This window comes from Artibeus jamaicensis, unplaced genomic scaffold, assembly GCF_021234435.1.
Source record: "Artibeus jamaicensis isolate MK-2021 breed Jamaican fruit bat unplaced genomic scaffold, CSHL_Jam_final contig_233, whole genome shotgun sequence".
Taxonomy (NCBI): Eukaryota; Metazoa; Chordata; class Mammalia; order Chiroptera; family Phyllostomidae; genus Artibeus; species Artibeus jamaicensis.
The window spans coordinates 48,886,119-48,913,565 of record NW_026521486.1 but is presented as its reverse complement, the minus strand read 5'-3'; the positions used below and the strand labels follow the sequence as shown (position 1 = coordinate 48,913,565).

Here is a 27,447-nt window from a genome sequence, read left to right as displayed (position 1 = left end):
ACGTTCCGGTCCGCCTGGCCCGGCTGCAGTGGATGTTGCTAGAACCCACGCGGAGGAAGGAAGAGACGCAGGCAGGCTGCGGTGACCCAAGCGTCTGCTCCTGCCTCAGGGACCCCTTCCCCGAGAGACGGCACCATGACCCAGGGAAAGGTACCGGCATCTCCCCTGCCTGCACCATCCTCCATCCTCGGGCTTCCCGGGTCCCCGCCATCCTAAGCAAACTCTCTGGACCACTATAAGCATCCTCTCCTGGCTCTTGTGCAGAGGTCCTCTGTGGCCCTTGCTGAAGTCAGAGGACCAAAAGGCCCATTTCAAGGAATGGGTCAGGGCCTCCTGCCCACCGGGCTCACCTCTCCTTCCCTGTCTCCCTCTCACCCCTTGCTTTGACATCACAGAACCCTGCACAGACACCAGCCCCCCTTGAGGAGTCAGCTGGGGTGTCCGTGTGTCAGTGCGTGTCCGTGCGTGCTCACCAGGGTGAGCCCTGAGGGGTCGTCCCTGTCCAGCATCCCCTCCTGGGCCAGTTCCCACCCAAACATGAGCTCATCCTTCGTGCCCTCCACAGAATCACCCCCCCACCCAACTCCCTATCCTTATCCCACATCTGGATACAACCTGCTACATCCTCTGTGGTTGGGGGTTGCTATGGCAACCATGCATAAGGATGCTCTAATTTTTGTTTTGGTTTAGGCAGGGCATGGGACTAGATGGACCCAGATAAAATGGCTTCTCTTTTTTTCCAGTTCTAGACCTAAAATGCTGGGGCAAGACTTGGCTGGCCTAGCAGGGTTATGTAACACAACAGCCTGTGGAATTATACAACAGCCAGGCCTGGGGCAAAGGAGGGGGTTCTCTGGCCTTCTGTTTGGGGGTGCTAAGGACTGAGCTGAGAACACAGACGGGAACTTCCCTTACACGCCCCCTCTTTTTTCTGAGATGTACCTCAGAGCCAATGGCAGCCTTCCCTGGGCTCCCAGACCCTCCTGTCCCTGTTCTTAAGCTCAGCAGGCCTCAGAATGATGTCATGGGGGATACCAGCCCCACTTGGGAATGCAATGTGTGTATGGGGAGTAAGGCCCCGGACCCCTCGGTGCCGCAGTGCCAGGGTGGGGCTGGTGAAGAAGACCAGCTTGGCTGACGGCAGAGGTGACCATCCTTTTCCCAGGCAGGAGCCCTGGGTCTGGGCACAGGACCTTGGTTCTGGAATGACCTTGGTTCTGGGTTTTTCTGGGCATGACCCCGCTGGTCTGGGTGATCATGGAGGTTAGAGAGTGGGAGGGAAGCAGATGAGCCAGGGCTCCATTCCCACGGGCCTACGCTTGGAGGCCCTTCCCCAAGGAGGTTGGCGGGTATGCACGGGGTGAAAATGAAAGCTCCCCTCTCTCCTTTTCCTCCCCCTCCACTCCCCGCCCCTCCCTCCACCCAGCACCTGGCTGGCCCTGCTTCCAGTCCTGGGCCGAATGCATCACCTTGCCTCCTCTGTCACTCGCCCCCAGCTCACTCACAGGCTTCCCAGTGATGCAGTCGGCCCTCCAGTGGTCCTCGGGGCTGAGTGAGGGCAGAGGTCTGCTGCCTGCCCGACTCCGGGCGGCCTCAGCTAGACACACCCTGCAGCCCTCCTTAGTAGCCCTTCAGGTTTAACACATTTTTTAAAAAGATTTTATTTAGTTATTTTTAGAGAGAAGGGAAAGAAGGGAGAAAGAGAGGGAGGGAAACATCAATGTGTGGTTACTTCCCATGTGCCCCCCACAGAGGACCTGGCCCACAATCCAGGTATGTGGCCCCACTGGGAATCGAACCTGTGACCCTTTGGTTCACAGGCCAGCATGCGATCCACTGAGCCACTCCAGCCAGGGCGTTTAACGCATTCTTTTTTGGAGGCAGACCTAAAGCCTGTTTTTTTTTGAGGTTCAGTTCTTTTGAACTGTTTCAGTTTTCATACCACCCCTCCACCCCAATCTGCCCTTCCCTGGCAACGCCATTCAGGCCCTCACAGCTCACGGGCTCCCTCCAAACCTAGATGTGTACCCTGTGGGGCAGGAGACCCATCTGAGTGCACATGGACTTGCGTTTTCAACCTGCCACCGGTGCGTTTCCCTCTGGGCCTCAGCTGCCTCGTCTGTAAAGTGAAGGAAGGGGCTGAATTGGATGGTTCTGAGACCCCTTTCAGCAGTGACATCCTGTGATCCTGCTCCGGTTTGGGGGAGAGGCTGAGAGTCCAATAGGACGGGGCCAGGGCAGGACCCTCAGCTGGGGCTCTGTCCTTCCTCCACCCTGCAACCCCCATTCCTCCCCTCCTTTCCCCCTTCCCGCCACCCCCGCCCGGCCTTCTATTTCCCTGCTCTCTCATCCCCACGTTCCTCGGTCCTCTCCAGCCCAGCAGGAGGAGGCGGTGCCAGGGGACGGTGCTCCCTGGGCTTTGCAGCCCGGTGGGCCACGCGTGCCTCTGTGACCTTAGACGGGTCAATCTTCTCTCTGTTCCTCAGGTCCCTCATTTTAAAACAGAGGTGAAAATACAATTTGTAAGGTAGCAAGCAGGGGGTTTACATGAGAGAACCTTTTGTTCAATACTTTTGAGAGCCTACTGTGTGCTAGGCCTCTCCTTGGACCCCAGAGAAACAATGGGCCCATACAAACCCAGTCCCAGCCCCAGGAACGGTGACCACGGACGGGGGCTCTCTTAGGAACGTTCTCCTTTCTCAGTTCTTATCCCAGCTCCAGAGTGTGCCCGGCCAGCCCTGGCGCCCCTGGAGCTCAGTTCTCCCATCTATGAAATGGGGAGAGTCCCCCCAGCTTTATTGGGGGTATAAGAGACAAATAGATATTGTGTATATCTAAGGCATACAACTTGATGTTTTGTCTAACACGCACACTGTGAAACGACCACCCCAGTAAGCTGTTTAGCACATCCGTCCCCCAATATGGTTCCCTCTTTTTGTGTGGCGGGCACACTCGGACCTCTCGGCAGGTGAACGTGCACCACACAGCACTGTCAGCCGCGGTCGCCGTGCTGGACACTAGGTCCCCAGAACTTTTCCGTCTTGTGTAATTGAAACCTCGTGCCCTCTGACCAACATCTCCCGATTTTCTGCATCTTCCAGCCCGTGGCAACCAGTGTTCTCTCTGTGCTTCTGTAACCTTGACCTTTTCAGAGCCCACACAAGTGAGGTCATGCTGTTTCTATCCTTCTGCGTCTGGCTTAATTCACTTAGCACAATGTCTTCCCAGTTCACCCAAGTTGTCACATACGGAAGGATTTCCTTCTCTTTTAGGACTGAATAATATTTCATATATATACGTGTACGTGTATACACACACACACACACACACACACACACATATCACCAAAAAGGAAGATTCTTGTTTATACCCCCACTCTTGCTGTTGCAGATGAGAAAGTACCCATAAAACTTCCAAAATTGAAGGGGAGGTTTGCTCAGGGGGCCTTGGAAGGCATCCTTTCCCTGCTAACCACTTCTCTCTGCCTCTGCTGCACAGGTCTCCGTGGCTAACAAGGCCCCCAGCACCGAGGGGCAGCAGCAGGCCAATGGCGAGAAGAAGGAGGCTCCAGCAGTGCCCTCGGCTCCGCCCTCCTATGAAGAGGCCACTTCCGGGGAGGGGCTGAAGGCAGGGGCCTTCCCTGCCGCCCCTCCAGCTGTGCCTCTCCACCCCAGCTGGGCCTACGTGGACCCTAGTAAGTCTCTCAGCTGCTGGAGGCTGGAGTCTCAGGCAGAGTGGTGGGCTCACATGGAAAAGCAGGGGAAGAGGGGGCTGCCCAGAAATAGATGCACTGCATGGTTGTCGTATGAGGCTCTGTGGTCAAACTTGGCATTCGTAGGACTGTTCTGAGGGTGGACCCAGGAGGACACCGCGAAAAGGGAGACACGCGATGTCTGCCGTCAGAGCGCTCTTGGGTGGAGACAAGGGGATTTTTCAGTTCACCATGCAGGGAGAAAAACCAGGGGCAGGTCTAGCAAGAAGGGGCAGGCTGACGCTGCAGCAGGCCTCGGCCTTAGCGGGGGCTGGCTGCCGGTGAGTTGGGGTATAACACATGTCCTTGTTGGCTGATGTGAAACCTCAGGGGGGACACATCACCATGGAGACCCCGGGAGTGTTGGGGGCCAGAGGCCTGAGGATCCACTTCACCCATCACTCTCCTTTCCCTCCTCTGTTCCCCGGGCCATTGCTGGGGCATGGTGTGCGCAGGTGTGTGGGCGCCGGCCTTGGCGTCCCTCACAACCAGGTGGAATTCACAGGCAGACTCCCCCACACTCGTGCCAATACCTTGCAGACCAAGCGTTGTAGCCAGTGGGAGCCCCTGTGTCAAGCTGAGCAGCTGTGGGAGCTTCGCCTCAGGGCTGGGATCACGGAGGCCCCCACAGGCCGTAGGGAAGGGCCCCTCTCAATTCTCCCTTGGCCCCTTTGGCCTCCTCAGCAGCCCCTCAGTCCTCCTCCCTCACCTTGTCAACCCCCCACCCAGCAGGATTCTGGAAGGGATCCCAGGGACAGTGCCTCAGGCAGCCTCTGTTCCCAGTGAGTGGTCACCATGGTCCACACTGCCCACCACAACCCCCAGACCTCAGCAGAGCTACTTCACCACGACCAGCCACACGGCCAGGGACTGTCTGGTGTTTGTGGGAGCCTTCTCGCTGCTCACACGCCCACCGCACTGCCGTCTCTCTTTCTCTCTCCCCCTCTGTGGCCCGGCTATTTGGGCCTTGGTGGGGGGGTGCAGGGAAAGCTCGAAGGAGAAGTGAAGACTGAGAAAGCGAGGGTCTCCAGGCCCCAGGTTTGCCATAGGTCCACCTCTCTCCCCCTTCCTCAGTCCCCGTATCCCAGTTGCTAGGACGGGCTGCCTTTGAGGAAGTTTTCCACGGAATCGTCAGGGCAGGAAGGCAGGGCAGGAAGGCAGGCCACTGCGGTCAACATGTGACAAACATTTGCTTAATGTTTACCAGGCGCTATGAGCGACACTGAGCTAATTTCCAGGGATGCATCAATTTTCCCTCACAGAGCTGACTGTATAGACAAGTGAATGGACAACTACCATACAGTGAATCAGAGGCGGTGATAGTGGCCTGGGCAACTCACCTACAATCAGGCAACTGCTTGACAATCAGGGAAGACTTCCTGGAGGAAGGGCTGTCTGCTTTGAGTCCTGAAGGATGGCATGAGTTATCCTGGTAAAGAGGCAGGGAAATGAGTTTTCAGGGCTGAAAGAATGGAACGTGCAGAGGCCCAGTAGCAGGAGAACACGTGGCTGATAAAACAGTCAGGCTGAAGAAAAGCAGGAGGAAATAATGTGCAGAGAGGCTGGAGGGCTCATGGGGACTTGAACTTGAATAAGAAGCAGTGGGGAGCCATCGAAGAGTTTGAAGCAGAGCAGTCATGGTCAGCTTTGAAAGACCAAGACTGAGGCTAGTGGAGTGGGTGGAAGGGACATGGCGATCTGACGGGGGCACTGCAGGAGAACAGGATGGACGCGTGCGAGGCCTCAGGAATGGCCCAGACGAGGGGTGCAAGGAGAGGGCAGCACGGTCCCCATCAGAGTCAGAGAGGCATAGACTTGCGCGTTTATCTCGTTTCATCCCCATGAGGCGAGTATCACCGACCCATTTCACAGACGGGACTTGGAGGAGGCTGGTGATTTGCTCAAGGTCACACGGCTGGTTAGTCTTAGAGGAGGAGCTTTGTGTGGGCCTATTTGGCTGTGGAGCCTGAGCTCTTCCAAAAGCCCGAGTTTTGGACCAGCCTGCAAAACTGCGTCCCCACCCACAGTCCCCTTCCTGCCCTGTGCTCGCTTTATTTCCCCTCCAGTCTTCCCCCAGCCCTGGATCCCAGCTGTATCACCGGCAGGTTCGCCCAACCGACTAGTCCCCAATTTCTACCCCAAGGGCCTCAGAGCAAGCTGGGTCATCTGGACCTCTGACCCTGGGAGGTGCCAGAAAGTCCTGGGACTGTGTCTATTTCTCTGATTCTTTGCCACAAGGGAGCTGGAATGTCCAGGGAGGTGATGGGGGACACCAGAGGGAAGGGTCCCATTTGTATGGCACAGTTTTGTCCCAAGGGAGCCCCAGCCAGGGTGGAGGGAAGGGGAAAGAGGATGACAGTTCATTCCCAGGACTCAGGACAGCACAGACAGAAGCAACAGGGGAGAGAGATCTGGACCTGGAGGGGGAGGTCTGAGAGTGGGCTGTGGAGAAAGGCTCCAGCCGGCTGGCCCAGAGAGCCAGTTAGCCAGTTCTACAAAAGACAGCCCTGAGCAGGCGGCCGCTGGGCGCAGTATTTGCAGGCGTTGGAGCCCTCACGGCTCTCCTTCCCTCCTTGGCCCACCAGGCAGCAGCTCCAGCTATGACAGCGGTTTCCCCGCCGGAGACCATGAGCTCTTCACCACCTTCAGCTGGGAGGACCAGAAAGTTCGCCGAGTCTTCATCAGAAAGGTAACTGCCTCTCCCCAACTCTCCAGGATGGGGCTGGGTGTGGAGAACCCTTTGAAAAGGCCCTGGCCCAGCCCTCAGCCTGCAGAGGCCCGGTCCCCCTTCTCCTGCGATGCCAGCTGACAGCACCCGTTTGGTAGTGCCTCCGTAGGCCTCACCCCACTGAGCCCCGCTACTCCTAAGCACATCATCTCTTCTCTCCAGATACCGGGGGTCCCTTCGCCTGTGGGCATGGGCTCTAGAACATCTCAGCTCCTTCCAATGACCCTGAAGAAGGAGGGTAGGGGGCATGGGGTGCAGGTCTGTACAGTAGGTTGAGTCACAGGGGCCTTTCTGAGCCTTGCTGGGGACTTGAGCCTCTCCCGGGCTTCAAACAAGGTTCCCCGGGCTGAGCAGAAGCCCCTCCTACCCCCAGGTCTACACCATCCTGCTGATCCAGCTGCTGGTGACCCTGGGTATCGTGGCTCTCTTTACCTTCTGGTGAGTTGGCGCTGTAGACCAGCACTTTTAGCGGGTGGAGTGGCCAGGCCTGGGGCGGGCAGACCGAGCCAGACTTCCCTCAGCATGCTTGCTGGAGAGACTTGTGTGGGCAGTGCAGCCCCTTGTACCGGGGCGGGAGGGGGGGCGCGCCTTAGGCAGTGCCCACGCAGGAGCCCCCCCATCCAGGGGTGGGGTGCACCTGGTGCCGCTGGGTCTCTCTCAGATCCTTGGGCTCCACACTCAGGCCCTTCTGAGTCCCAGCCTGGGCCTGTGGCTGGGGCTTCCCAAGCTACCAGGGGTACATGCCTCCTTTCTCTAAAGCCCTCTGTCAGCTGAGGCAGGGGAGGCAGTGGTGGGCAGGTGCAGATTTGAACTAGAACTAGAGAACCTAGAGACCAAGGGTAAATTCTTGTTCTTTCTCCCTCCCTCCTCTGCAGTGACCCTGTTAAGGACTATGTCCAGGCTAACCCAGGCTGGTACTGGGCATCTTAGTGAGTATACCCCAGCCCCCAGACCCCCATGACCCTCCCCAGAGAACCCTCAGTGCACACAGTAGGAAACCCCTGTGGACAGAATGCAAGCCCATGGCCTCTTCCCACCTCAACAGGAACCGTTCTCACAAGTGTGAGGCCAGAAGGGCCCTTCTGGGGGGGGGTTAGGTCTTACGGGGAGGGAAGGAGATGGGCACAGGTTTTAGTACCTGCACTAGGAGGTAAGGGTGGGGCTGGGGCCAGGCCTAAGGAGACTCAGACCTTGGCCCTGAAGGAAAGGGGGAGGGGACACCTTGGCCCACACTAATAATAATGTTGCCACTCTTTTTAACATTGTTGTTATTAATGCTTACTAACAGAATTATTAATTATCAATGTTACCACTTACAGAGTGCCTAATAAGGTCTGGGAATTGTTCTGGGCAATGAATTCAATGTATGGTACTGAATTTATTCTTCAAATCTACGAGGTATGATTACCTCAGAAAACTAAGGCCCAGAGAGGTTGAGTAATCTGCCCAAGGTCACACAGCTAATGGTGGAGCTGGGATTCAAACCCAGAATTCAGGTTGAGGCTTGTGCTCTTAATCCCTCTGCCTGGAAGACTCCCTTTCTCTCTCGCCACACTCAGTTCCCAGTTGTTCTATACTCTCTAAGGAATGTGGCAGGTAACTTGAGAGAAGTTGGATGGTGTAGGTGATTCTGACCCTCTTATCTGGGCAGCGAAGGGGTCATCTGGACAGCTCTGCTCTCAGCAGACTCCCTCAGCACCTGCCGAGCCCAGCTCTGTGCTGGGACGGCTGGGGAAGGGTGGTCTGCGGGGGGAGGTAGCGGGCGGCACAAGGCAGCCTGAGAGAAAGCGGCACGTTCAGAAGGAGGCCGGGGCTAGGGAAGATATGAGCTTGGTGCACCGAGCCCTCAGTCCACATCAGGGGTGCGTCTCAAAGGTTGGACGTCAAAGCAACAGTGTGGCAGTGGGACTGCTTTGGTGAGTCAGGGACTAGATTGTCAGAGGGCCAGGAGGCTCCATGCAGGGGAACCCAGGATGTCTCAGAGGGCAGCGGGGACTGGTCGGGTAGAGGCTCTGAATGCCTGGCCTAGGAGCTAGCACAGTAGGGCTGTCCCAGGCCCGTTCCTGAAAAGGGATCAGGTGGCGACGTGGGCTCAGCTCAGAGCCTACGGGACCACCCTGAATCCAGAACAGCGCCAGAGTGGCCGTGAGTTTATACAAGCAGCTGAGGCTGCTGGGAAGGAGACTCCTCTGGCCTCTGGGGCTCCTTGGAGCGGAGGAGTGAAGGGAAGTCTCGGTGAATATGGGGGTCCCAGGGGAGCAGACATTGCCTCCAGAGCCTTTCCTAGGGCATGGGAGGGAGGGCCTGTCTGCAGACCAGGCAGGAGGCGTGCGTCTTAGGGACCTGGGAGGCACTGTGTGGTAAAGCTAATGAGGCCCGAGGGACTGCCACACAGGCCAGCTCACGGGGCGGGTTGGCATGGCTCCCAGCACGTCAGCATGGCCCGGCAGCCTCAGGTGTCCCAGGAACTCGGCAGTGGAGACACCAGGCCTTTTGCCAGACCTTCTGTGGGAGGGTCTGTGAGACCCTGTGCCCTGAGCAGATGGGAGCAGGGGGTCAGCCCAGACATGAGCAGGCTTGGAAGTTGGGGCAGAGTCCACCCCGCTAAGGGTGGGCATCTGAATCTGGGCCCCGGAGTGCTGAGTTTTATCAGTGCTGCTCCTCAGCCTCTCAAGGCAGAAAACAGAGGCGCTGCCCTGTTTGAATCAAACTTCTTCTCTCAAGAAGAAGGGCAGAGAGAAGTAGAAAGTGGGCGTGGACCATGTGCTCTCTGTGGGGTGTCACAAAGCCTTCAAGATGCTCAAGAATTCCACCATCCTTTTCTCCAGAAAAGCAGCCAGTGGCTCTGCCCTGCACTGCCAGGGCAGAGCCACCCTCACCTCTCAACACCATTCGCCCTGCGCCCCAAATCCACCTCCTGGGCCGAGACCTATCAGTCTCGCCCCCTCCGACGTACTAAGCACTTAACAGCAATAAGAGTAAAACAGCTCTTTTTGAAACATGTCAGGCACTGTTCTATTTTTCATTCGATCTTATGCCAACCCTACCAAGGCAGATAGTATTATCATCTGCATTTTACAGGTGAGGAAATTGAGGCTCAGAGGAAAGTTATTGCTTCTGAAGCAGCGTAACCACGTCTTTCTGGTGGTGACGCTCCTGCACTTGCGCTCCGAGCTCTGGGCTGCAGGGCTGCCCCAGAGCAGGACCTGGGAGGGGAGGACCCTGGTTTTAGACACTGGCCCCCACCCCACCCCGCCCCTGCAGCCTCACTCCTCTGCCCTGACACTCTGTAAACAGACGGTGGCTCCAGTCCAGGCCCTGGGGCCCAGGCCCTGACACACAAGCCGGCCTTTCTCTCCCTGCTGCTGTGATTCATTGTCTGCCCCGTGGGATAGCAGCCTTCTAGCACCCCCTGCACCCCCCCCACACAGCTTTCTCCAGGCCCGAGTCATCTCCCTCAGTGAGCTCCAGCCTTATTGTCTGATTGCTCCCTCTGAGCCCTGTAGCAGGAAAAAGTGAGGGCTGTGGGGATGGGGGTGGGGTGTGGAACCAGGCAGAGGTAGAGACCAGAGCACGGGGGTGGGGGGGGGTGGGAGGTGCTGCTCACAGACTCTCCAGGAAGCTGTCAATCTTAGTACAGTAATAACAACTCCCACCCTCAAGTCCTTACCGGTGCCAGGCCCAGGGCTAACTGCTTGATGCGTGTTCTCTCATTCCACCCTCCCCGCAGCCCAGTGAGTTGGTACTAATGTTCTTGTTTCCAGAGGAAGGAACTGGGGCTGTGCAATTAAGTAACTTGTTCAAGGTCACATGATAGCAGTGGCAGAGCTGGGAGCTGGGTGTGGGTGTCAGGCCCCAGGGCCCCTCCGGAACCCCCACATCAGTCCTGCCCTCCTTTCTGGCCGCTTGTCTTGGGGCTTGAGGGGCTACAGACCAGAGAGGAAAGGAGACGAGGCCCTTGGCTTTGGGAGGCTTCCATCGGGTCGGGGGCAGGACCCGCACCCAGGATACACACAGACAAGGCGTTCTCATCGTTGCTGAAGCAACTAAGGACTGGAGCGAGCCCGAAAGGCAGCGGGCGCCGGGCGGTTCTCCACTAGGGCAGGAGATTCTGTGTCTTTCGTGGATCAGCATGTTCAGCAGCCCTGGCCCTGGCCCTGGCGCTGGCCCTGGGAGTGCCCGTCATGGTGACAGCAGTCCCACAGCATGTGGGAGCCACTGCAGAGCGGGAAAGGGTGCAGACGGAGGGCCCTGGTCACCAAGTCCAGTGGGCTTGTCTCAGCCCAACACTCCCTGTCCTTCTGCAGTTCATCCAGAAACACTTAAAGATCACCCGCCCAGTGCCAGGCCCCGGTTAGAAGGTAGGAACACAAAATGAGTAAGTCACAGACTGTGCCCCCAGTTTCTTCTGACCTTGGGGTCAGACGAGCAGGCCCGTGGGACCGGGGAGTGCAGGCTCCAGCCGAGCTGCGCCCGAGGCGTGCACGGAGGAGGCCCCTCCAACCCAGACCTCAGGTGTCCTTGCGGTGGGTCCTTCCAGCAGGAGCAGAGAGGGAGGTGCAGAGGGTGGTGAGAGGGAAGCGGGGAGGGGTGGAGTGTGCTGAGGGGTGGGTCACGAGGGGCATTGCCCAGTCTTTGGGAATTTTAAACGGGGGAGTCTCCTGGTCAGATCCGCCAAGTAGCTTGGAGGGTCAGAGGCAGGCCGGAGGCGGGAGGACCACAGGGAGAGAGGCGGCCCACCAAAGACCTCGGTGGGAGGACCGACAGGAGCGGTTGATTAATCAGGCATGGCAGTGAGAGCCAAGGGTGATGCCGAGGGCTCCGGCTGGGTCACATGGAGGGTGCCTGTCCTCTGCAATGGGGATGCAGGAGGAGAGCGGGGAAGAGGGCGAGTTTGGGTCTAACCTGTTGACTTTCGCATGTTTCTGAATAGCCATGTCTGCCCAGTGAACAATCGGATATTCAGGTCTTGAGAAGGAAAACCCAGATCAGAAGTGTAGGTGTGTGTGCTGAGCACCGGCCTCATAGAGGAAGTGCTGCGCATGAGTGAGCCTACCCAGCAGGACCGCGAGGGGAGACTCTCCCACAGCACCCTCTGCCTGGAAGGAAGGGGGCTTATTTAGAGACACCCTGAGGGAGGTTGAGGAGTGTCCAGGGAGGCCAGAGGGAGGCCAAGAGTGTGTCACTGCAGAACCAGGGAATGACGACGAAGGGAGCACAGGTTGCAGAAAGTCAGGTCAGGTAGTCTGGCCAGTGTCCAAGGTCACGGTGACTCGGGGAAGCCAGTTCTCAGTGAAGCTGGGGTTGGGTTTGTTGGGGTGGAGCCATGTGGGGAAGTGAGGGAGCCCGGGAGGTTTGGGAATGGGGGAGGGCGAGGGGGATTGCTGCTGTGGGGGGTGAGCGAGAGAATGAGGAGGGAGGCGGGGAGGGCCGCAGGCGCCACCTTGCGAGCCTTCTTGGTGCTGGAGACCGTGCGCTGGTGGCAGCACCAATCTCAGTAGGTGTGAGCCTGCCCTACCCCCTACCTGTGGGTCCTCAGCCCTCGTCTCCTACCTTCTGGACTGGCCTCCACCTCCAATGGTCTCCAGAAAATCCTCAATTCTCAGTCCCCATCTCTGGGCTGTGCCTGAGCTCCCACCCGTCGCCCGCTGGACACAGCCGCCTGTTCCAGAAACCTGTGCCACAGAGACTTCCTGTTTGTGCCCGGCACCGGCGGGACAGGACGGGCCCTGCCGCTGCCCCTGCCCCTGCCAGCAGGGTAGACCAACAATAAAGTAACTGACAAGATCTCTGCAGGCAGTGCTAGGGCTGGGAAGGGCCTGAAGGAGGCAGTGTGGGGCTGGGACTCCGGAGCCACCCTGCCTTTGCTGCATAGTAGCTGCCTGACCTTGGACGGGTCACCTGACCTCACCGTACCTCAGCTGTTAAGTGAAAAACATGCCTCGTAGAGACGATGTGAGGATCGTAGTAGTTAATATCCACAAAGCACTGAGCACTCTGCCCGGCACGTAGGAAACAGTGCATATGAGCCTTTCCTCGGAAGCAATAAATGTCCAGGGAGGCCACTTTGGGTTGACTGGGGTGTTAGTCAGCTGGCCCATGTCACCCAAACGTTTCTAGAAGCAGGCTCATCCCATTCCCCTTCTTCTCCTTTAGAATTAGACCACTGCCCTGCCCAGATGACTAGCTTTACCCCGATCCCCATCACCCTATCTGGGGCCCCAGGGGGTGGGGGGGGGAGCGGGAGGAGCAGGGGCCTGGCTGACTCACCATTCATCTGTCGCTTGCAGCGCTGTGTTCTTTGCGACCTACCTGATCCTGGCCTGCTGTACTGGACCCAGGTATGATGATGGCTTGAGGGGCGACTTGTGGGAACATGAGCCAGATCCTGGACACACTGGTCCCAGTGCTGCCCACCACCAGCGTGCTGTGCACCCCTCAGAGGGCCCCATCCCTCTCTGGGCTGTCATGTAGGCCTGCCCCATCGTCCTTTACTTAATACCTCTGAGGTAGGAGGAGGGTGGACAGACAGCTGGGAGCACATGGAAATGTAGCTGAAGAAGGAGCCTCCAAGAAGTGGGGGTGGGGTGGGCGGAGACCCCCATCCATGCAGGGTGACCCGGCCTGTGGCTGCTGGTGCCCTCACACTCCTCTGAACTCGGTCGGTGGCTTGCCTTTCAGGAGGCATTTTCCCTGGAACCTGATTCTCCTGACCGTCTTTGTAAGTGGTCCGGGGTGGCCGGGGAGGGAGGCTGAGTGGGGGCCCAGGGAGGAGGGTGGGTTTCAAGGGCCAGGGAGTCTAGGTTGGGGATGTCTAATGTGAAGTCACTGGGGGCGAGGGCGGCTCCTTCCACAAAGACGTTCTGCCCTCTTTCCAAGTGGGCTTAGTCTCCCTGCAGCTCCCCACACCCACTGTCCCTTTGCTGTGATTTTGTTTCCCAGAGGTTTGCGTGAGGGAGCCCATGGCTGCGGGTCCTGGTGAGCGGGAGGCTGGGGAAGGGGAGCGGAGCAGGGCCGCAGCCGTGCGAGGCCGGCCGGGCGCTTCTTCGCCGGCCCGACTCCCAGAAGGAACCGTGAGAGGGAGGCAGACGCAGACTTGAGGGGTCTGCGCCCTGGTGGAGACCCAGGCCGGACCTTGAAGGTGCCTGGGCCCTGAAGTCTGAGTCCTGGAGCATTTCCGCTTTTCCTTTCAGACCCTGTCCATGGCCTACCTCACTGGGATGTTGTCCAGGTAAAGGGGACCCGTGTCGGGGGGAAGGACCATAGGGAATAGATTCGGGCAGGCAGGGAGCTTGGCCTTGAGCCCTCTCCCCACACATTTTGCTGGACCGCACCCCCAGGGCCTGGCTCCATTGGGTTCGGGGGATGGAGAAGACCCAGGTGGTTCCTGTTGGGCTGTAGCTTAGAGGACCCCAGGCTTGTGATCACAGACATTCCCACCTCCAGGCAGCAGCACAAACCCCTCTCCACCCCCACTCCCACCTCTTCAAGATCCTTCTAAAGGATTTCAAGTCTAAGGTGTGGGAGAGGGCAGGGTCCAGGAGAAAGCCAGAGAAGCAGGGACAGCGAGGACCCTGGGGAAGGGGAGGAGAGGGTAGGGGCAAGACGTCAGGGATCGGGTCCTAGCCCTGCTGGAAACTGAGCCCCAGCCTCTGGCCCTGCAGTTACTACAACACCACCTCTGTGCTGCTGTGCCTCGGCATCACGGCCCTCGTCTGCCTCTCCGTCACTGTCTTCAGCTTCCAGACCAAGGTCAGCTCTGGGGCCTGTGGGCAGGGAGATGGTGTTGGGGGCTCCAAGCTTAGATCCCCAGCTGCTGAGAGATAAAGGGGTGAGCTGGACCTGGGGGGCCCACCTGGGGGAGGTGAGGGGGAGCAGCGCTGGGTCCTGGGGGGAGCACTAGCGGCACCTGCTGGAAGGGCCTCAGCGGCCGCTGACACCTGCCCTGCCCTTGCAGTTTGACTTCACCTCCTGCCAGGGCGCGCTCTTCGTACTGCTCATGACTCTCTTCTTCAGTGGACTCATCCTGGCCATCCTCCTACCCTTTCAATATGTGAGTCTGGGGGGCCCCATGGGAGGGAGGGGGGCCTGCTGACCGGAGGGCACTGTTTCCTCCCACGCCCTCCAGGGAGAGCCCGGAGCCAAAGGCTCACAGCCTGCCACCCTGTCCGGCCCCTCCTGGCACCTGCCCTGGCCTTGTTGGCAGTGTAAGCAAACCAACAAGGAGGCCTTTCTCAGCAGGCCTGGGCACCTGCCTGCTCCATGAGCCACATCCGGCTTCACCTTTCCCATCCTCCTTCTAGGGGGGAGGCGAGGCTGGAGGGGAATGTGCCACAGAGCATTTAAACGGCTGCAGGGGAGGGAGCTCTGGAGCTGCTGGGCACTACCAGACCCAGAGGGGCCCTAAGGGAGGGCCTCCTGGGGCCCTTGGGGGACCAGCCAAGCCCAGAGGGGCAGACTCTGGGCAGCCAGGCAGGTGGGGGCTGGGGCGGGTGGTCTGAGCCACCCCCCGCCCCCGCCACTGGAGCATCCATGGGGCCGGCTGAATCTCAGCTCTTTCTTTCACAAGTGCCCAGCCTGCCCTGGGAACCTAGGACTTCCCTGGGCTCAGTGACCCGTTTTTAGGTACCAAGGCCACTGCAGGTGGAAAAGGGAGCAGATGGAGGGCATCACAAGAGGGGTTTGAGGTCCCAATCCTGGGAACCCAAGAGATGAAGCTAAAAGTTACTGGACCCCTGCTGGAGTGCTCAGTGCTTACACCCGCCCCTGCTCCTCTTAGTGCTTGGGACCCAACTGCTCTTCTACCAGCTTGGCATCCGCAGTCCTCACCCCCATTTCCCCACCCATCCTGCTGAGCCCCAGCCCCCAGGGCATCGCTCCCACTCCAGGACAGCTGCATAGGTTCTGGCATTTCCTTGGCTCTTCCCAGGATCCGGTTGATGAAGGGAGGGGCCGGAGCTGGCCTGGGGCCCTCTGTGTGTCTAGGATGGTGGGGGGGAAGGGTTGTACAGGCAGGTGCCCCAGAGCTTCAAAGAACCCTTTATTGCCTTAGGTCAGTCTACCAGGATGCCTTGTGTTTTCAGGAATCTTGTGGGGACAGACCCTACAAAGGGCCCAGCTGGTGTGGTACCTCTAACTAGGCACCCTGGGGGGAGCTGAGGTTAGGAAGGAGCGCTGCTCCAGCCTCTGCAGGCAACCTTGTCAGCCACAGCTGGCAGGAATTCCAGATGGCCCCCACCCCACCCACCCTGAGTTCAAGTCTTCGTCCCCTTCCACATGAGCCCCTTACTGGCACAGGCAGAGCCTGGGAACTCCCCACAGAGGGACAGACAGACCCTGTGCAGGACAGGCAGGGAGGAGCGCCCTCTGGCCAGCCCCAGGCTGGGAAAATGGCAGGGCCCCAACAGGAAGGGCCACTCTGGTGCCACCCGAGCCTGGGGCTGTGTGTGAAGGGAGCAAGTGCTGGTCAGGTTGGGTGCTCCCCTGAGAGGTCCCCCGTGATCGCTCTTATCCTGGGGCTCCCCTACCTGCCCCGAACACACCCAGAATCAAGGATCCCTGCTGGGGTCCTGGAGTTTCTTAGGGACTGCTGGGGAGGGGTGGGGCAGGGGTGGGACCTTCCCACTGGGAAGGTCAGTCCCACAGCCACCATTCTCTGGACTGAGCAGTCCCCCCCTTCCACTGCTCTCTGCCCCATGGCCCCTCTGCTGTCCCTAAGCCCATTGCTGTCTGCCCCACAGGTGCCCTGGCTCCACGCAGTGTATGCCGTGCTGGGAGCAGGCGTGTTTACATTGGTAAGTGTGTATGGCTCCCAGGGGGCAGCCTCTCAGCCTCTGATCATCTCCCCAGGCCCTGCACCACCTCTGCCTTCCACGCAGGCAGGCTTCCCTGAACCCTTGTGAAGCAGCCAGGGCAGGGCAAGGCTCAATGCTAAGGTCAAGGAAGTCTCTCTGGTCTCCGAGGCAGACCAGCTGGAAATTAGCTGTTGCTGTCCTAGGGGTAATCCGGAGGCTTCCTTGGAGCCGAGGAGATTCCTATACCCTGCGAGAGAGATGCACTTAGATTGAGCTTGGCTTTGGCTGTTCCACCAAACTGAGAGCGCTGATGATGTTGATTGCCATTCTGATAACAATAATAGCTAATATTTATTGAGCACTTGCTCCCTCCATCTCCAAAAGCTCTCCAATTGCACTTCATCCTCACCATAACTCTGTGAAATCGGTTCTGTTGTTATCAAATTAAGATGAGGAACCTGGACCTAGCTGATGTGGCTCAGTTGGTTGGAGCATTGTCTTGTAAATGAAATGGTGGCATGTTCAATTCCCAGTCAGGGCACATGCCCAGGTGGTGGGTTCAATCCCTAGTTGGGTGAGGATAAAAAAGAAAGGGAGGAACCTGCAGCTCAGAGGTGTTAAATAACTTGTCCAAGGTCATCCGGCATTCAAGGAAGTAGTAGGGCCAGACTGGGAACTAGATGGTCTGGGTCCAGAGCCCCACTGACCGCCCAGGTGGGGAGCGGAGTGGGTGGCGGGGAGCAGATGCCCAGGGGACAGAAGGTGACCGGGGTAGACGTTTGCTGGGAGCAACCCAGCAGAGACCCTTTGCTCAGATGGGCTCTGAGCATGAATGTGATGGTGCTCCAGGATCCACCGGGGGGGGGGGGACACGGCGGGGATGGGGGTGGAACCCAAGGTAAACACCCCCTGCAGCAGGGGCAGCCACCAGACGGTCTCCTCCCTCACTGGAACGTTCAGCTCAGCTCACTCAAGCCAGAGTCCTGGGCTTAGTCACAGGTTCCGGAAGCCTGTGGGTGACAGACTGGGGAACAGAAGTGGGGGGCAATACGGGGTCGGGTCTGCGAGCAGAGGTTTTGGATTGAGATCAAGCCGGGAATAGGGGTGTGGTCAGTTGATTCATTCATTCCCACAGGTCTTTATTGAGCACCTACTATGTTCAGTGTGCTGTGCCGTGTGCCCAGGATGCCACGTCACAGCACTCAGTAAATATGTGTGGAACGAGTAAATGGCCTCCAGGCTCAGAACCTGAGGAAGGGACTAAAAAGGGATCGAGTGACCCACCAAGCCCCTTTTTTCAGAGATGAGAAAAACGCTAAAGAAGTTAAATGACTTGTCCCAGGTTTCCTGGCAGGATGACGGTGTATCGACTAAGTGTGGCCTCGGTTAAGACTAGGGTGACCGACTTATCCTTGTTTCCCTGGGACCGTCCCAGGTTCAGCACTGAAACCCCCACTTCCTGGGGGATGGCACGAACCCTGGGCAACCAGATGGCTGGTCCCCGAGGACACTAACTGCGCTCGGCTGCTGGACCAGCGCTCTGCAGACAGTGCATGCTGAGGACAAGTCCAGACCAGGAGGCCGGGGTGGGGAATCTGCAAGGAGGAAGCAAAGAGGGAGGGTGGCACTGAGGGGCTTGCGCCTGCTGGGGCCTCAGAGGGCAGCGGGGCTTTGCGGGAGACAGATGGAAGGAGAGGGGGAGTGCAGGCTGCGTGGGCGGAGGGCGAGCGCCATGCACTCGGGTGGGAGTGGGCACTCTGCTTCCTGCGGATCCGGTCTCAACAAGTGGGGAGGCTGTCTGCACACACAGGGCTGGACAGGCAGTAATCCATTCAATTTGTTTAGTGATCCCTTGTGCTATTAGAATAATAAAAACAATCCCGACCATCTGTTCCACCCTTTACCTTTTAACAAAGTACTTTCACACCTATTACCTCACTGGATTTCCAGCTCAGCCCAGGGAGAGAGGTGGCACTGGCTTGTGAGGCCTGCTCTCCACACCCGAAGCCCTGGTGCCACACGGAGTCCCACTGCCCCCCAGGGGCACACTTGGGGCAGGACCCAGGTGTCCTGCGCCCAGCCGGTGCCATTTCCAGGGCCCCGTGGTCTCTCTCGAAGAGGACAGCTCCTGTTGTCTTACTTAGAGTTGGGGGAGGTCTGGAGGCCTCTCCTGTAACTGCCCCTGCCCTGAATCATCCGTGTTGCCCTCTCCACTGGACTGTTCCCTTCTGCGTAAAACAGGCACGCACTCTCTCCCTCCCCCCCTCCCCCCACACACACTGTCCCCTACTCTTCACCCTGCTTTATTTCTCTTCACAGCACTTCTCATCCTCTGACGTACTAGACATTTTTCTTGTTTGTTTCTTGTCTCCTTCCAGCAGAATTTTAATTCCTCAGTAGCAGTGACTTTTGCTGGGTTTGCTATTGCTGCCTCCCCAGAACAGTGCCCTGCACCTAGTAGGCACCTCTGATGTTGCAAACTGAAGGGGCGAGGGGAGGCGAGGCTGGGCGCTGTCAGGGCTACAGAGAAAGGGCTTCGAGGTTGACCTGAGTGCCGCGTCAGCCTCCGGTGAGTCACCATGGGGAGGTGGAACCACCGCACCTAATTACTCGTTAGTGTCTCATTAGGACATCAACACACCCAAAGGCCCTGGTTGGGCCCATTTTTCAGGTTACATAAACAGTGGTCAGGAGCGGGTGATGGGACGCCCCACTGCCCTCAGTTCACTTGAGTCAAAGCAGGGAGGACATGCAGCAGTTCCCATGGGATAGGGGAGAGTTGAGGGGGAGTCGCTGGACTCATTCCCCTCCCTCCTCTCAATGTCAGGTGGACAGGGGCCCTCAGAGGCTCAGTCCCACAAGACCTAAGGTCGCTTGGTCTCCCCATGAACCCCCAACTCAGAAGGTCCTTGACCTCAGTCTGACCCTCTGTCGCATCAGTTCTGCTCCGTGGAATCTGTGGCTGCCTAGCTCCAACCCATCCCCAGAACCAGCTCCCAGCACCCCTGCTCTCTCCAGCTGCCCATCCTGGCCCCCCTGCCCTGCAGCTAAAAAAATTGCAGCGTACAGCACATCCCTGCCCACTCACCATCTCAGGGAGGGTGTGTGACGGAGGGGTGAAGAGAAGTGTGGAGCAGGTCCAGACCCCTGCTGAGAACCGTCCCCGCCCCCACCACCAGCCTGAGCCCCAGAAGAGATTTGAGAATCAAATGATTTTCTCTTCTAGAAATTGAAGCCCCTCCCCTGAAAGACCCTGCCATTTCTGAGGGCAGGGCCACCCAGCGGGACTAGGCTGAAACTGAGGGGTGGGAGTCCAGGCTTTTTAGGGTTGTGGTCCAGCCTTCAAGACAGGCCCGTCCTAGGAGGAAAGTACCTCAAAGGTGCCCTCCTCCCAGGCCTCACCTCAGTCTCACTTCCTGAAGTGCTAATTCTCAGGACCCTGCCCTTACAACACCCAGACCCAGAGCCCCGCTCTGCCCAGCCCTGGGGGTGGGGGACTGAGGGAGAGGGTGACTCAGAGGCCCCCTGTGGGAAGCAGGGCCCAGGAGGATCCGCCCTGGCAGGGGTAGCACAGGGAGGGGGGAGTCACTGTGCTACCCCTCATATTGGGGTGGGGTTCCCCAGAGCAGGGAGGGAGCGGGGGAGGGCGCAGGCACAGTCTGAAGGCTGAAGGGCCGGGGAGGGAAGCCTGTAGAGCTGGAGGAAGCTCCCCGGTGGCCACGCACATTCCACCCAAACCCCGTTCAAGGTCTAGCTCATGTTCTGCGACCTTGGGCAAATTACTCGGCCTCTCTGTGCCTCAGTTGCCTCACCTTCAACACGGGGCAGACAGTAACTCTCTCACAATGCGGTGGTAATGATTACATCAGATAATATGCAAAGAGAAAAAAGGAGTCAGCCCAGCACCCGAACACGGTGGTTTCTCAGCTGCTGTGGCAGCTTGTACCCTCATTGTATACGTTAACTTTGTGATTCAGCTCCGGACTTTGGAGCTCAGGGCTCAGATCCAGTCTCTGCCACGTTTTAGCTATGTGGACTGATGCAATCATGTGACCTCTCTGTGCTTCTATTTTTCAATCTTTAAAATGAAGATAATAATAGTACCCAGCTCACAGGTTGCTGGAGACTTAAAGTGAATTCATATGTGCAGTACTTAGAAAGTGCCCAGCACATCATCAGTGATCAGTAAGTGTTACCTGTTAGTAGTAAGCAGTTGCCTGAGGTCAGAGGCAAGATTTGCCCCCAGTCTGTGTGACTCCCAGTCTGTGTTTATTCTTGAGCACCGGGTATACCGATGCCTTTCTGCAGAGAGCCCCCCACGGGCTCTCCCACGCGCTTTGTACACTGCTGCCCTCTGGTCTCGGGCCAGGCTCTCTGGCTCACGGGCCCGTCCCGGCCTGCTTCCACAGCAGTCCATCTGGAGCTGCACACCAGGACCCCAGGCTACATGCAGCTGTCGGTGTCAGACTGTTGACGCTCAGGCCAGTGAAGACAGGAGAAATATGTTCCGTTGGCCCCAGGCAGCTAACTCGTGGGCTCCAGGCCTCCACTGAGCACCCTCCTCCCTCACCCTGACCAGGCCTATGCCTGGTTGTTTCTTTCTGAAGGATCCCCAAAGTCCAGGTTCTCTCTCTGGCTCAGAAAGCGGTGGCCTGATCAGGTGGGCTGAGACCCTGCGCCCCCAGGAAGCCGGCAGTGCTCTTGGCCTTGAGCTCCGTCTGCACGGTCCCCCCACCTCTCCTATCCTCGCACACACTTGTGCACACGCCTGCGCAAGCACCATGCCCTGAAGCAGTGTCACGTGGCGGAAAGAGAGTGGGCTTTGGGGTCAGAAGACCCCAGCTGTCCTCTGGGCTGGGGGAAGTGGGCAGGTCACCGAGACCGTCAGTGCCTCAGGCTCCTCAGCCGCCTGACGAACGTGACAGCGCCCCTGTCACAGAGGTTGATGGCGGGTGTTCACAGACTCTTCTTGTGTGTGTAACTTTAACCTTTAAAAAAAATCTTCATTTGAGGACATGCTTATTGATTTTAGAGAGAGGGGAAGGGAAGAAGGGAAAGAAACATCGATGTGAGGAAGAAATATTGATCGGTTCCTTCGCATGTGCAGCCCGACCGGGGACCGAACCATAACCTAGGCGTGTGCCCTGACCTGCAATTGAACCCACGACCTTTTGGTTTATGGGAGGACTCTCCAACAGAGTCACACTGGCCAGGCAGGGCTAACTCTTTTTTTTAAATCTTCTAATTACATGTGAATACATGCATTCATATGTTTCACTTTTTTAATCGTAAATAATATAGGTAAAGCAAACATTTTTTTAACCATGTCCCTCCCTACCTTCCCCAGTGGTGACAGCTCCCCAGACCTTTCTCTCTGTGTTTTATAGATATTTGTGATATCAGCTCCTATGAGATTTGTCTATTAACATAAAAGGGGGTCATCTGATATAGGTGTTTTCACAACTTGCTTTTTTCTTGTAATAGCATGTCAGAAACGTTTCTGCCTCGGAACTGCTGCCCGCAGTCTGCTCCACCGGGCCCTCGTTGGTGGAGCTCGGGGTGGTTTGCAGTGGTCCGCTCGTAGCCCCGCTGCTGTGGCCGACGGCCTCTTGTGCTCCGCGCGCTCCTGCTGGCATTTCTGTAGGGTGGACGCGGTCCACGTGTTATCCTTTTTATGTTGATCCAGCACATTGCAAGCCCAGCTTTTTGTATTCACTGCCTGTTTGTTGGTGGCTCTGAGCTGGCCTTTCCCTGGCATGGCTCCCTCTCAGCCTCATCTCTGGGAGAATAGGGGCCTAAGCCTAAGTCCTGGGCACAGCAGGGTCAGCCCAAGCATGCAGCCGGGGGCCCTGGCCAGGTTCAGCACCAGCACGTAGGGCGAACCAGGAGAGTTTGCTTTGGCTCCTCTGCCTCTGTGCATGCCCCTCCCTCCCTGCAAACCCACTGCCCCCCTCTCCCCGTCTCCATCAGGATGAGACAGACAATCTGGTTCCCACACTAGATAAAGGAGTATCAGCAAGTGAGCCGCTCCAAGACTCCTCTCCTCAGACGTGAAATAGTGGCAATGTCATCTACCTCCAAGGGCACACTGGGCGGGTGAGATGAGACAAAGGAACAGCGTGTACAAGGACTTTGTGGACATCAGTTAACAGCATTCTAGTCCCGCTCCTGACTCTGTCCCTTTCCCACCAGCCCCTCCCGCAGGGTCTCCTCTGCAGCTGGCTGCCCTCTCAGGTACCTGCCATCCTCATAGGTGTTAGTGGTTAACGCAGTTTTTAGCTGTCAGCCAAGATCTTAGCTGCCAAATAAGGTGCTAACTGTAACCAAGGTATCTGCTCCCAACCAAGTCACTAGTTAGTAATGCTCACCATCACCCAGGGGGATTATTAGTAGGTAACTTTCCCCTGGAGTGAATGCTTGCTCATAATGTAATCTCTGATGATGTCTTTTGCTCTCGCTAGGCTGTTAGTTCTCTGAAGGCCAGTTCCCTAGAACATAGTAGATGCTCAATAAATATTGCTGGGACTAAATGAACGAAAAGCCTTCCTTCGACTCACAGGCATGAGGCTGCAGTGATTGGCGGTGCCAGGCAGTGGGACTGAATTTGGGGCAGGCCGTCCCAGAGAGCACCTCATAGATAAGCATCCGTGGCCATCGGCCAAGGGCAGGAGCAATCATTTCATTTCTCTTTCCTTCAAGAGAAGAGCCAGCTGGCTGCTCTAAGAGGTCTCCTGGGTGAGTGCTCCTTGGAGGAGCCACCCCCAAACCTGGTCAGGGCCCAGCCTTCTAAGTTGAGAGATTTATTTTCATAAGCTCCCCCGGGGGTGGCCAGGCTCCGGGCAATCAACCAAGCAAGCTGCTGATTGATAAGCCAGATCAGCAATTTATTAACTTCTGCTGGCAGCTGTGACTGCTCAGCCGCCTGTAGCACTGGAGTTGGCCCCTCTCCTTGCTCGTTCTCTCTACAGAGGAAAGTTTATTTGGGAATCCGAGTCAAGTTCAGAAGGAGCATTGAGCGGAGTGAGATGACCTAAAGAATAATAATAGTTGATGCCACACACACTGTTGTGTTTTTACCGTCAGAACCAAACCCTGGTGCAGCCGCTACTACTGTCCCACTCTGTAGATGAGAAAGGACCCTGAGGTCAAGTGGGTGACGGCTGCTGAGGGATGGGACCCGCACTCAAAGCCGGGAGCTCCAGCTCCAGCCCCTTCTCAGTGCCTCTGAGTTCAGAGAGGCTGCCCTCGCCGGCATGGGGCCCCTCAGCCCTGGTCGTGGCTCCCCACTTCCCCGCTATTGAGACCACACAGCTTCCGCAGTAACATTTCCGTCTCCTCCATGAGCGGGAGACACTGGAGGCGCAGCGGCAGCGTAGGCTTGTTCTCAGGAGGACGCCTCTCCTTCTGCGGACGAGAACAGTAAAACCACGCTCACCGCCACCATTCATGAAGTGTTTACCATGTGTCAGGCCCCATGCCAGGCGCTTTGCCTGCATTGTCTCCAGGCCACAACCACCTCAGGAAGAAAGATTCATCTCCCTTCTACGGATGCAGACTCACAGGCTCAGAGACTGAATGTTTTTTTGCCCAGGGCCCCATCGCTAGTGAGTAGCAGAGCTAAAACTGGAGTCCCGTCAGTCTGACGTTCAAGCCCATGTTCATAATCAGCTCCCAGCTCCCCACCTTTGAGGGTGGCATGCCTCGATGTCCCACTTGCTGGAGCTGCTCCCTGTTAGAGCCTCTGCCCCCTCTGTACGGGGGGCACGGAGGCAGGGATCCTCGCAGGCCTCCACAGGGCTGCACCCAAGGCAGCTCCAAGGAGCCTGGGTCCTGGAGTCAGGGAGTCAGGGTCTGGGGTGAAGGAAAGGGATCTGGGCCCCACCTTTCAGGGAAAAGTGCAAGATCACAGGCAGGCTCCAGGCCCCTCCCCCCGTCTCCTCATCCCCTGCCCCTGCCACACTGAAGTCCTCACTCATCACACCACGCCTTCACAGTCTCACAAACTCCTACTCGTCCTTCAAAACCAGGCTAAGTGTCACCTCTCCAGGGACACCCTTCTTCTACCCAATGAGCCCAAATCACGACAGGGACTGGGTCCCATTGCAGTCATCTCAGCGGTGAGCCCCGGGGGCAGGTGTTTGTGTTCCCCATTGTTTCTGCAGCTCTCAGCCAGTCGCTGGCGCCAGCCCTTGCCTGTGCATATTTATGGGACAATGAATGTCTCAGAGGGCCCAGGAGCACGGTCCATGCACAAGTGACGGAAGAGCCAGGCACAGCCCAGTTAACAAGAATGTGAAGCCATTTAAAGAATTCCGAGCCCATGTGGATCAGTGGTTCATAACCTTTGAGACACTGGTGAAACTTTTTGGCTTCTTTTTTCCAGAAAAGTATGCCATGCCTGTCAAATTTCATGTGCTACTTCTTGGGGGGTTCTACTCCCTATGCTGGGACCCCAAAGAAAAGCTCTGTGGAGGAGTCACCGTAGACAGCGGGAAGGCCCAGTAGGGAGCAGCAGGGTGACCAAGAGGAGCCGTCTCTGAGGGAATACCTGTTCATAGTCCAGGAAACCCAGAGGGTGTGCTGGGGAGAGCCTGCTTCCTGGCGGGAGGCACACCCCCCCGGCGCTGTCTATAAGCAGCAGAGCAGAATGGTTAAACGTGGGGGGCTCAGGAGCAGACCCTGGTTCTACTCCTGGCTTTGCCATTTCCCTGTTGTGTAACTTTAGGTACATACTTACCATCTCTGGGTTGTGGTTTTCTTTGGGAATAATAGAATCCCTACTCAGTAGGCATATTATTCGAACCAAATAGGCTAATATCTGTAAAGTACCTAATAAGTGTCCATTCCCTGCTTGCTATTACTTGAAGCATTTGTTTATCTTCTAAGAACAAGCCCTGAGGGAATGACAAAAAGACTAGGACTGAGCTTGAAGAGCCTTTCAGGTCCCCTCCTCCAGGAAGCCTTCCCTGACTCCCTACCACACTCACACAGGGTCAGGTTCCTTGTGATCAGAACTCTGTGCTTTGGTTACATTCAACTAACAGTTACTTCCCACTAGACTTGAAAGTCCATGAAGTAAGGCTTCTTAATCTGTTTTGTTCTTTGCTGTATCTGTGTGTCTTGCACATAGTAGATGCTCAGTTAATAGGTGTCAAATTAGGGACCGAAAGTGCTGGGAAAGTTCCAGATTCTGGGCTGTCACAGAAGGGCCACTGAGCAGTCAGGCAGACAGCAGGTGATGGTAACCAAATCAGGGGTGGGCCTGGGTGGGGACACTGGGCCTCCTGACCGGTGCCGCAGTGGCCGAACCACCTGATTTCTCCCGTCTCCTCTCCTTCCCTCAGTTCCTGGCATTTGACACTCAGTTGCTGATGGGAAACCGACGCCACTCACTGAGCCCCGAGGAGTATATTTTTGGAGCCCTCAGCATCTACCTAGACATCATCTACATCTTCACCTTCTTCCTGCAGCTTTTCGGCACCAACCGGGAATGAGGAGCCCTCCCCACCGCCCTTTCCTTCAGAGAATGCTCCCCTGCTGGCCCTCTGACCCTGCCGTGCTTCCGTAGCCCAGATATAAACCAGCCGCCAGCCCAGCCCGTGGCCAGCCTGCTCACTCCCTCAGTCTGTCCCTCCTCCTCACCCTCCGTAGCTGTGTCCGTGCCATCAGGGGCCCCGTGGAACTGAGGTCACGCTGTGCCCTGCGCCACCCCTTCCCCCAGTTACACCTCCCAGACTGGGACAGTCGAGGCAGAGGTTCCTTTGGGTTTGAAGACCCAAGGGACGAGTGGGAAGACACCAGCAGGATTTTAGATGTGGGAAGGGGGACCCTAGGAAGCCTGGCTGAGGCCTGCCCCCCATCAAGATTCCTCCTGAGGCTGCCACAGCTGTGTGACCCTGGGGCACACTGTCCTGTGTCCAGTCCATCCTCCTCTCTTTCCTTCCAGCTCAGGCTTTGTAAGGGAGGGGGTGGGGAATGGCGGGGAGATAAGGGGAGGGTGCTCTGCAGGGCGGCTGCCCCAGGCTGGCCTCTGCTCTCGGCTCTGGGACTAACGGCTTGTTCTAGGGACTGGAACCCCACGCCCAGGAGCACCCAGAAGGACATAGGAAGGCAGTGCCACCTACCCTCCTTGATCATGACAGAGCATTGTTGAGTCAGGAGGCCCTGCTCTTAAGGAGGGGCCTTCCCTGGGGCTCCAGGGGAGTGAGCACAGGTCAGACAGCTGGGAGGTCTGGGCTCTGCAGTGCCACCAGTCACCCCGGCTGCATCCCCTGGTCAGGCCTGGGGGTGGCAGGACTGAGCCTATTCCTCTCACCCTCTTTTCTGGCCCCATGGGATGCTCCCACAGGCCTGAGGCTGGGTGCTGGCGCCCTGGAAGACTGGATGTTCTGAGGGAGGGGGGTTATTCTAACTGAGCCAGCCCCAACTGGAGGGACTGTCCTACCTGTCCCTGTCCCCCACTCTTCCCCAAGGCCTTTCTGCACATCTTATTTCTTCAGCCCTCCCCCATCTAATGCCATTTGCTGGCTTACCCCTAGCCAGGCCTCCTGAGGCCTCAGTTGGCTGTGCCTAGGCCCCATCCCCTAGCTTCTCTGGCCACTCAGCACAGAGTCCCTAAGCCCCCCTTCATCCCTTATCTCCTCATCTCTCTAATTTGGAAGCTATCCAGCCAGAGCCAGTCCCTTCTGCTGGCCCTTGTGATGAGGCCAGGTCTCCTTATCAGCCTCTAGGCAGCTGAGATCTCAGGCAGGGGGCCCCCTGCTTGGGGGAAGCCTGCAGCCAGCACAGCCAGCTCCCGGCCAGTGGAAAGTTACTGGGTGGGGTCAGGGAGGTTCAGAGCAGATTCCTCTGTGTCCAGGTACCTCTCCTACTCCTATGTTGGGGGACCTGCTTACACTAGGAGATGGTGACTAGGTATGCTGTCTGTCTGTGTTCCCAACTCCTCCCTCCCCAACCTTCCTATTTTCAACTTTCAAGAACACTCACACAGGCTCTGGCCTGATAGCTCAGTGGGTTAGAGAGTCGTCCCGATATGCCCGGATTGCCGGTTTGATCCCCAGTCAGGGCGCATACAAGAATCAACCAGTGAATGCATCAATAAGTGGAACTCCAAATCAAGGTTTCTCTCTGACTCTCTCTCTTCCTTTTTCTCTCTCTCAAATAAATAAAATAAA

The 27,447-nt window shown here is 57.4% G+C and overlaps 1 protein-coding gene across 1 annotated transcript; it reads left to right on the top strand.

Moving 5' to 3' along the window:
• On the top strand, window positions 1-27,447 carry FAIM2 (Fas apoptotic inhibitory molecule 2). The gene is made up of 12 exons (XM_037136409.2): window positions 1-150; window positions 3,499-3,694; window positions 6,337-6,440; window positions 6,853-6,917; window positions 7,355-7,408; window positions 12,770-12,820; window positions 13,161-13,200; window positions 13,673-13,710; window positions 14,144-14,231; window positions 14,437-14,532; window positions 16,220-16,273; window positions 25,618-27,447. The coding sequence occupies exons 1-12, from the start codon at window positions 136-138 to the stop codon at window positions 25,765-25,767; spliced, it is 951 nt and encodes a 316-aa protein (XP_036992304.1). The 5' UTR covers window positions 1-135; the 3' UTR covers window positions 25,768-27,447.

Coding starts and splice junctions, on each gene's coding strand:
- FAIM2 (XM_037136409.2), top strand. Junction 12,821..13,160: donor GCCTGCTGTACTGGACCCAG/GTATGATGATGG, acceptor CTTGCCTTTCAG/GAGGCATTTTCCCTGGAACC. Junction 13,201..13,672: donor TGATTCTCCTGACCGTCTTT/GTAAGTGGTCCG, acceptor TTTTCCTTTCAG/ACCCTGTCCATGGCCTACCT.